Raw genomic sequence first — 10341 nt, 5'->3', positions numbered from 1 at the left:
AGGAACGGAAGAAGGTGTTGCTCCTGCCACACTGGTAGGAACGACAGGTGCTGCTCTTCTGGAGGACTGTTCCTTCTTGGCAGCCATTGCCCTCAAACCATTCTGTGCTGGCAGCAGCAACAGCAAACGTGGCTTTCTCAGAAACACAGGACAGAGAGGTCCCTGGTTGTCTGCAGCCCACGGCAGCCTGCTGTGCCTGGAGTGATTCCAGCAAAGACAAAGCACCAGGGAGCAAATGAAAAACAGAAAAACCAAATGTTGCAGGACAAGCTTCAGTGGGCTCTTGCCGAGTTAACGTGCTTTGTGACCATTAAAGGGACTTCACAAACATTTCAAGGGGAAAAATAAAAACCCACCACATTTCACACTCTTTAACATTAATTCAGTGTAGAACTCAATAGGCCCTACATAAGTTTTTAGACATTTTCCCATTTTCAGTCTCCTTAACAGGCCACGTTCAATGACTGACTCCCGACCAAAGGAGCGTGGGGGACAGGTTGCTGCCACGGTGACCACACAGCCTGGCCGCCCCGGCAGGGCGGCGGGACCAGCCGCCACGGCTCTCCCTGCAGTCCGCGGCTCGGTGCCAGGCGCCAGCCGGAAGCCGGGGACGGCGCTGGTCCGGTGTTTGTCTGCGAATCACCAGTAACCACCTGTGACAACCGCGTAGCGCTGCGGGAGGAGCCGCCAGCCGCAGGTACAGCGGCGCTCACTGGCCTCAGCCCCGCCGGGAGGAGGAGGCGAGGCCGGGCCGCGGTGCCGCAGCGCTGCTCGCCTCCGCTGCGCCTCGCCCTACCGCCGTGCCTCAGGCGTGTGGCGGGGCTCGCCCTCCCATCGGTGACTCCCTTACGGAGGGCAAACTTCGGGCAGCTCCCGCGGGCCTGCGGTGGATGGAGGGCAGGGCTGACAGGCGGTGGTGGCTGACGGGCAGTGGCCGCCCCTCACGCACGCCGGGTGGCAGGGGGTGTGCTGGACCGCGCCGCCGCGTTCGCGCCTTCCCGCCCCTGCGCCATGCGCGCGCACCGCCCCCCTCCTCCCCCTGCTCCCGCGCTCCCGAGCCGCTGCCGAGCCTCCGTGTCACGTGACCTCCTTGCCCTCCCCGGCAGCCAATGGGCGCCGCGCCGCGGGGGCTTTATAAGGCAGAGCGGCGGCTGCGGGCGTGAGGTGCTTGCGGCGGCCGTTGGGCGTGTGCGTTCGCCGGGTGTAGGTCTCGGGACATTCGGTGTATCGAGCCGCTTCCCTGTTCCGCCCGGGGGCCGGGCTGAGCCGTCCGGGAACGGGCCAGGTCTGTGCCTGCGCGGCCCGGGGCGGAGGGGTCGTGCCGGAGGCGGGCGGCTGGGGAGGGGCGGCCATGTCGGGGCCGCGCGGCGCCTGAGGGAGTAGCGGTCTCCGCCACGACGCCCGGCGCTGGCGGGCGGGCGCTGCCCGTGGCGAGCAGGAGCGGCGCCTTGCCTATGCCGGAACGAGAGCGGCGGGGGTTCGGCGCCCTGTGGGTGTGGGCGCTGCCTGCTGAGCTCCCCGGGCGCGCCGCCGCGGGGCTGGCTCGCTCCCATCGCCGGGCAGGCGGCGGCGACTCCGGGCAGGCTGGGTGCGTGTGTGCGTATCGTCTTCTCTCTGTCGTCCCCCTCCGTGTCGGAGCTCTCCGTCTCTTCTAACAAACTCTCTGCCTTGCTTCTTCCCCCGCCCCCCGGGCTTCTGCTTTGTGGATGTTGGCGGCTTCTTGTTGTGACAGGAGAATGTGTGTGTGTCCTGGGCCCAGGCGGATCGGTACGTATCTCGCACCGGTACTCGCTAGAGCGCCGGGTTTGGGGGTCGGATGGGACCCGGGGAAGGGGCTACCAGGCTGAGACCCGGCCGGAGGGAAGAATTAACGGTTCCGCTGGTGTTGAATGTTTCTTGTTCCTCCTCCCCCCCCGTCTTCGTCCTCTCCAACAGGCTTATTCGTTCAGCTCTGTCAAGTGTCTGAAAGGCACCTGGGGTGCTTTTACCTGACGCCGTGAGTGTCTTTGGTGTAGGTGTTTTGGAGGAACCTGTCTGTGCAGCATCAATTTGCCTTAATAGTGGAGTTATAATAAGCATGTATTAAGACAAGGGGTAGTATTTTTTCCATGTTATCAGTGTAGTACTACAAAACCCATGAATTGGCCATCTGACTCGTTATTGACCATATTATATTTGTAGCCTGAAAAGTAACATTTGTACCCTGTTCTGAGCTTGGAGAGGTATTTAATACTGGCTTGATTCTAATCTCTTGACAAATCTTGATTGGATTTTAAAATTTCCACTTAATCTCTTTTCCTTCTCTTCATGTCTTGATCATCCATAAAGAACTTGGGATCTTAATGTAATTATTTAAGGGCTAGTTGGGGTGTCTGGTTATATTTGGGGCATCCGTGTTGTGAGGATAAATGTGAAAGACTTAGGATGATTTCACTAAAGGCTGGCAAACTTGGAGTTACTCTCCTACTTAATCATCTAGGATTTATTAAATCTGGTATGTGAAACAGACTGATATCTTAAGCTGACATGGATATACTGTAAATGATACAGGCCATGGTAATTTTGAGACTTACTGCTTGGACTTCATGTAATATTTCCTGAACTAACTATTAAAAATCAGCAGGATATTCTCTGATAGCACTGCAGAGCTGCTATAGCAGCAGTAAATTTATATTTTTGCTTCATCATGGATCAACAGCAAAACTGTCAGAACAGTTGTTGTGGCACTACATATGGGTCAACACCAAGCACAAATGCTTAGCATTCATTCAGTTGGAGTCCAATGGGAGACCAGTGTTGAACCTGAGGTGCTACTGTAGACCAGGCATATCTGAAGAACCTTGAGGTTCCTGGTCTGTAAGCAGAATTTTTGCTTTTAATTTCTCACTTGGAGAAATATGCGTAACTGTTACCAAAATAGCTATTTTATAATAAGGTGGGGAGTAGATTTTAAAATCTATATTTGGAGCTAGTTCTGTCATGCTATGCGCATGTGAAGCCTGGGCTGGAGAAATAGATTTTTCTGGGAAGAAAATGGCTAACATAAATTTAGTCTGTATCTGGAAGTTGAGGCCAATACACTGTTGCTGAGTGTCTCTGTACAGCTGGCTGTGGTCCATAGGACTACAATCAGAGCTCCTCCTGGTAGCTGAACAACAGAAAACTGGCCAGTTCAGTCTTCATAGCTGCCAATGGGAGGCCTGGGAGAGGTCAGTGGACAAGAATATTGGGCAGTGTAAGTAAAGACTGGCAATCACTCATTTGTGGGGAATGAAGATGTGACGGTAGGAAGCTGGTGGAATGGTAGGACATTAATTCTACTTTGCTTTCAGCACTTTGTATTTTGTAATAAACAGGCTTCACTGCTGGTTACTCAAGGAGATCAAGCAAGCTTGGAGGGAAGAATGTGACTTGCTTCCCTTCCTTGCAACACAGAATGGTGTGAAGCTTCACAGATTTCCAGACACATCTCAGCTGATCTAGGTGATCAGAATCCATGGAAAGCTCACAGAATAGAGTGGTGACAGAACACTATTCCTCCCATGTTGCATGATCCTTTAAATTGAGTATTGGGCCTTACTGCATGTTTTATATGGGCTGTGCCTCATCTGAAATGCTAGTATGCCTGCTTGACTAGAAGTAATCAATTTAGTAACACAAGTATCTAGCACAGCACAACAATACCCGGTTTTTCAGTAGAGTAATTAAATTTGAGATACAGTGGTGCTGACAGACTAGTGCTTATTACTGCAGTAAGCTTTCTGTAATTTGTAGTAGTCTTTTCTAGGAAGAAGCTTTTATGATGAAACTTGATCATAAAAGATGGAAAGAGAACTGAATTTCTCTTAATTGTGTGTGCTTTGTACAAGGCCACAGTTTTTCCACTATGGAACTGTTTTCTCAAGTAAAACATTTTTAAAGACCTCCTGGTACTGAGGCATAGTGAATAAGGTGTTTAAGAGACACTTACAGTAATGTTGGTGTTGGGTATGTAAATGTGGACAAGGAAGAGTATGTTAGAATAATCTTTATTCAAAGGAATTAAAAATAAGAAGTTTTGAGATATGGCAAAAAGTAGTAGAATACTTTGCTTGGATACTTAATTTAGTAGTTTATTTTAACACTCAGCTAGCTTTAGACTGTTGTGCAGAACTCTGTTCTAGTTGTGGAATCAAATGCATGTAGCCCTTCAGCTGAGTAGCTTTTAAAGGCAATTTATAATCCTAAAAACTTACTGGGGTAGATGAGCTGCTGGGAGGAGAGATGCATCTCCATTTTGCTTCTTGTATTTTTCTGATATGCTATAAAATTGCTGCATAGACTGCTGGGGCTTTTTTTGTATATGTACACCATGGTGTCATACAAGTTTGAAGTTTTGTATGTGAAAGGGGGGAGAAGAAACAAAACCAGCTACTGACTTGTGATTGCCTAAAGAGTATCTTCTGTCTATGACCTACTGCTTGCTTTTATCGTCTAAACCATCTTCATCTTGAATACAGTTGTATATCATCTCAAAGTTGTCTCTTGAGTCTTACTGTTGAATGGATTATCTCTTCTTCAGCCTTATAGAAAGACTGTTTTCCTCTCTGTGTGCCATGTCTGGCTCTGTCAGCTGAGAAATCAGCAGGAAAACAAATATCCATAACAGTCTTGTACAAGGTGGCATTACTGTAGAGTGTCCCATGCTAGCTCCTAAATTCTGTTTGAAGCTGCATTGTCTGCCTGGAAGATGTTTTCACTTTCTGCCTGCTATCTGACTTGGGTATAAGAGCTGAACTATCTTAAGTATGATTTAGCTTTTTTGTTATAGCCCAATGGAGTGTCAATGAACAAGAACCTCTTAAAGCCTTTTCTTAAGACCCATGAAGCTATGAACTCCGTATTGTTAGGGGCTGTGTCTTGACACAGGGTTCTGGGGAAAAGCAATAAATCTTTTAGCTGTCCTAGCTGTCCCTCTAAGAATAGTTGTTCTCTTGTCTTTCAGCAATTCCAGTCCGGAGCTCCAGGCTACCACTGTTGTCTGATGCCATGCCAGCACCAGCTCATCTGTTTCCATTGATTCGTAACTGTGAGATTAGTAGAATATGCAGTACTGTGTGCTACTGCCACCATAAACATCTGTGTTGTTTGTCATCTAATTTTGCTCACAGTCACTTCAGATGTGCACCTCAGAAGAAATTTGCAGCCCTTTATAGGCCGAAAGAGAACTTCAATCACTTTATTCATGCGAGGGATTACACTTCCACACCACAAAGATTTTACCTCACTCCACCACAGGTCAACAGCATTCTGAAGGCAAATGAATACAGTTTCAAAGTCCCAGAATTTGATGGTAAAAATGTAAGTTCTGTCCTTGGCTTCGATAGCAACCAGTTGCCTGCTAATGCTCCGATAGAAGACCGGAGAAGTGCTGCTACTTGCTTACAGACAAGAGGGATGCTTCTGGGTGTGTTTGATGGCCATGCGGGTTGTGCTTGTGCTCAAGCTGTCAGTGAAAGACTGTTTTACTACATTGCTGTCTCTTTGTTACCTCATGAGACTTTACTTGAAATAGAAAATGCTGTTGAAAGTGGCAGAGCTCTGTTGCCCATTTTGCAGTGGCACAAGCACCCCAATGATTATTTTAGCAAAGAAGCTTCCAAGCTTTACTTCAATAGTCTAAGAACTTACTGGCAGGAGCTCATTGATCTCAACAGTGGAGAGACTACTGATGTGAAAGAAGCTTTAGTTAATGCATTTAAGAGGCTTGATAACGATATTTCTTTGGAAGCTCAAGTAGGAGATCCAAATTCTTTTCTCAACTACCTAGTACTGCGAGTAGCATTTTCTGGTGCCACGGCCTGTGTGGCCCATGTGGATGGTGTTGACTTGCATGTTGCAAACACAGGTGACAGTAGGGCAGTGCTTGGGGTTCAGGAAGAAGATGGATCTTGGTCTGCTGTTAATCTGTCTTATGACCACAATGCACAAAATGAACATGAAGTTAAACGTGTGAGAAAGGAGCATCCAAAGTCTGAAGAAAAAAATGTCGTGAAACAAGACCGTCTCTTGGGTCTCCTGATGCCTTTCAGAGCTTTTGGTGATGTGAAGTTTAAATGGAGTATTGACCTACAGAAGAGGGTAATAGAATCAGGCCCAGATCAGCTGAATGACAATGAATATACAAAGTTTATTCCTCCAAACTATCACACTCCCCCATACCTCACAGCTGAGCCAGAAGTCATACATCACAAATTACGGCCACAGGATAAGTTTCTGATTTTGGCCACAGATGGGCTGTGGGAGACAATGCACAGGCAAGATGTGGCTAGAATTGTAGGGGAGTACCTCACTGGTGTTCACCATCAACAGCCAATAGCTGTTGGTGGCTATAAGGTAACTTTGGGACAGATGCATGGTCTCTTAGCAGAAAGAAGAGCAAGAATCTCTTCAGTATTTGAAGATCAGAATGCAGCAACTCACCTGATACGTCATGCAGTGGGTAACAATGAGTTTGGCACTGTGGATCATGATCGACTGTCCAAGATGCTTAGTCTTCCAGAAGAGCTGGCTCGAATGTATAGAGATGACATTACAATTATTGTAGTGCAGTTCAACTCTCATGTCATAGGTGCATGTCAGAATGGGGAACTGTGAATTTAAGATGTTGAACTAGTTACCAAAGTTACAGCAATGGCCAGTATGAGCAGCAAATAAGAAATAACCACCCAACAATAAAACTCAAAAAAACCCTTAGCAAACAAATGGATTGCCTGCTAGATTAAGCATATCTATTGTTCCTGCCTTCCTCCAGAGCTCTAAGTATGTGGGAAGTGCTATTGACCTAATACAAGCTTGAAGAGGATGTCACAGCTTGGGAAAAGATGTTTTTGTAATAACTTTGCACTATTGATTTCATGCTGCTAGAGCAATGCCTTGAATTTGGCAGACTTGAATGAGGGAGAGAGGACAAGGAATTTAACCATCAGAGATCTGGCTGTTCAAGAAGCAAAGGCAGTTTATAAACATCTGTACATATCTAATGTTATCTTAAAAGATGAGTAAAAAGAAGTATTGTCCAATTCTTACAGGGCTAATTCTTGCAAAACAGATATGGTTATTTGTGAATATACTGTCTGCTGTTTCTTCTAAGCAGAAGGTCACTTTAACCGAGTAAGTCTTCAGTATAACAAAGTTGTCTTGCTTTCATATAGACAATGTCATTCATGTAAGGGTATTTGTCTAAGTGTTGACTTTCAATGCAGGTCTAAGCCATAATCAATACCTGAGATTCTGTTACAGCTTAGCCATATCTTATGCACGGTAGCTTCTAAACTAATTGTGCATTAATAGTTTCTCAGCTGTGGGTTACTGCACAACTTGTAGGGCAATAATACAGTATAACATGCAGTAAGATACCAGGTAACTTTCTGGAGGACTTCAGTTTGCAATATGAAGAAACTTCCAGACTTCTCAAAAAGTCAGTGTTGTTGGTCAAGGCTGTGTTTACTTTCCTAAAGGTTATGTCCTTCATGGACTCCACCCCTGTCTGGTGTTACTTACCTGGTGAATAAATTTTCACCTCAAAAAGCTGAGAAACTCATTGCTAACCTCTTTGTGGCTTTGTAATTTGCACTCATTTTCACTTCAGCTGTTTCAAATAGTCACATATTGGATGTCTTGCACTTGAACTCATATTTGTAAGTCAGGGTAAAAACTACAAGTTACAAAAAAATTAGAGTATGGCTTGTAAATAGCATTTTAGTTGGGAAACTAGCTGGCATGCATGTGTATGTTTAATGGCTTTTTGTAGCAACTTCTTTATCAGCAGTTCTGTGTTTCTGGACATCTGGTGTATGCATGTTCTTATAGTCAAAAATGCTGTCACAGATCTCTGAAATTGTTCTCTCTGGCTTGTAATTGAATTGGAACGTAAAAGATAGGCTATAACTTGTGTGCCTAAAGTTGCTGGGCTTGTAACTCTAAAAAGTAGGGAATGACAGCTAATTTATTGGTCATCATTGCATCTGTTTTTGGTATGTACCATCATTTACAGATTTATTTTAACCTGCATTTAAGTTTAAAAACTTGAATGCTGGCTGAAATACCAGAACTTAATTCCTGTGTTGTAGAGAACAATGATATGTCAGCATATTTCAATTTACCAAGGTGTTTAAGTTAAAATACCTCCCTAGCCTTCATCATAGAAAATTAGAGCAATGCTTTAAAAACCTAGCTTGGTTAATGGAGTAATATGGCATTTTCTACTAAATACAAATATTGCTAGTTAATGCTACTGTTACATGTGATAACACCTAGTTTGAACAGTGAACCTGTGGTATAGTAAGCATTGGCTACTCAAACTTACAAATGCTATGCGTGCTTAGTGGCCTGCAGCTTTAATACGTGTTTCTTAAATACCAGGATCAGTGTTGCTGTAAGGTTAATGGTATCTAAGTTCACATTCAAGATGTGCTTAACCCTTCTTTATTTGAAGGGAAAAGGGGAACTCTAAAATGCTTAGACAAGTACTGGCTGTTGACATTGTTTCTGTATGTTGTGTTTTGGTGACTGTCATTAGCTAGGTCAATAGATTTTGTTCTCTCATTCAAATACAGCATGTATCTAAGCTGTTGCAGTATTTAACTTTCTACTTTTTTTTTTTACTGTTAAAGCTCCATTACATGTATTGACGTATTTAACCTGTGATTATTGATATGGACTGGGTATGTGTCATAGCTAGAAGAACATTGGTCCCATGGATATAACTTTTATGGAGGAAATGCTGCTTTTTGTAGTAAAGATGCACATGTATGGGGTCAGACAAAACATGTATTGCTTGGAGACTTGCTCAGTATGTATGCAGTGAACAGAAGCAGCAAACTGCCTGCCAAACAGGTGATCTGAACAAACATCTTCTAACAGATTCCAATAAAATGATCAATTATGCAGAAATCCATGTGTGTTGGATTGATATAGAATGTGATAGCTCTTCTGCTAGGGTTGAAACTTAGGAATTAGTTGTGTTTCAAGAATGCGTTATGTTGTGTAGTCCCTGTTATGAATGGACCAGATGGCCAGGCAAAGCAAAGTATAAATGGAAACAGACTGAAAATTGGGCTTGAGAGATGTTAAATGCCACCATGCAGCTGGGAGCCCTGCATCAGGCACGCTGGTGCTGCTGCCCCCCGGCAGCAGAGCTCAGATCTTGCTGTCGGTATTGTTCCGCATGTCCCAGTTCCCAGCATCTCATGATGAACTTTGGGGGCAGTGCTGCAGATAAAGCAGCATAATTTGAGATCAGAAAGCTGTGGGCTGTACCTTATTCAGGGCAATACAACATCTTGCAAACAAATAATCTAAAATGTGGAGAATAAAATGGTGTAAGAATTAATTGATGGTAAACTAAATTGAAACAGCTTGTCTGCTACAGGCAGAGGACATGTTCTGTTAGCAGTGTCTACTAAATTTGTTGCATTGCAGAAAGTACTGCTACTTTATCTGTAAGGGGGGTGATGTGATTACTTTTCTGAATAAGGACTTCACAGCTGCAAATGCCTAGTGCAACACAGAAGGGTGGCTGAATCTCGACAGTCACTACCAGCTGTCAGGTTCACCTTTAAATCTTTAAAACTGTTCTAGATGAATGTGTCAACAGAGCTGTTTAACAGCAATGCTAGGTAAGAGAAGAGCGGGAGATCCTCTCTCAGTCTATGCTTCTACCTTAAGGCTCTGTTAACTCTGTTCCTGTGTGTTTAAAATGGTATGTGCATTATAATTGCTTTTGATAGTATTTTACAACTACTGTTGTGATAACTTCCATATTGTCTGTTTGCCCTCTATGTGCATGACTCAGTAAGTATAGCATTTATTAAAATATTTTTCCTTTTCACTTATTTCCTCATTGCAGGGCAGAGTTTTGCATGTAGCAGACTCTTAAAATGTGACTCATGCAGCAAGGAGCATAGTCTTATTGTGAAATGTTGTTTACAATTGGACTCTTATACTCAGGTCCCTGTACTTAAAACAATTCTGGAGTGAGAGGTTGCCTATTAACTGGTTCTGATAAGTGCTCTGCAGAATGACCAGGCTGCTCTGCTCTTCCTCAGTGGGGAGGCATATTTGTAATGAGATTACCTGGCAGAGATGGAGAATTCAGGTTTCTGGTTCTAACCATCACAGTGTCCTAAGCTCCCCAATGCAGACAGTCCTTCTGGGCTTGTGACTGCTGAATAAAGAGGTGCCATCTGATTTGCACCAGTGACCGTAGACTGAACAGTCACGGGTGCTGCTGCACAGCGGTCCCAGAACGGCACTAGCACAAGACATCTTGGCTTGCTGAGCAACTAGTTCTTTTAGTTG

General features: G+C 44.8%; 1 protein-coding gene across 4 annotated transcripts; it reads left to right on the top strand.

Annotated features, from left to right (window-relative positions):
- The first annotated feature begins 1148 nt into the window (after positions 1–1148).
- Positions 1149–8934, top strand: PDP1 (pyruvate dehydrogenase phosphatase catalytic subunit 1). 4 transcript variants are annotated; one of them, XM_065831916.2, is made up of 3 exons: positions 1152–1285; positions 1733–1767; positions 4985–8934. In XM_065831916.2, exons 2-3 carry the CDS (start codon positions 1737–1739, stop codon positions 6634–6636), a joined length of 1683 nt encoding a protein of 560 aa, XP_065687988.1. In that variant the 5' UTR covers positions 1152–1285; positions 1733–1736; the 3' UTR covers positions 6637–8934. The 4 variants fall into 4 exon arrangements, with proteins under 4 accessions (XP_065687989.1, XP_065687988.1, XP_065687991.1 ...); XM_065831917.2 differs by lacking the exon at positions 1733–1767 and having other exon boundaries at positions 1149–1285; XM_065831919.2 differs by lacking the exons at positions 1152–1285; positions 1733–1767 and adding an exon at positions 1404–1588.
- The last annotated feature ends 1407 nt before the right edge of the window (positions 8935–10341 follow it).

The sequence above is a fragment of the Patagioenas fasciata genome, chromosome 2, assembly GCF_037038585.1.
Source record: "Patagioenas fasciata isolate bPatFas1 chromosome 2, bPatFas1.hap1, whole genome shotgun sequence".
Lineage (NCBI taxonomy): Eukaryota > Metazoa > Chordata > Aves > Columbiformes > Columbidae > Patagioenas > Patagioenas fasciata.
Note: the sequence above shows the minus strand (reverse complement) of the source record. Positions and strands in the feature narration are given on the sequence as shown.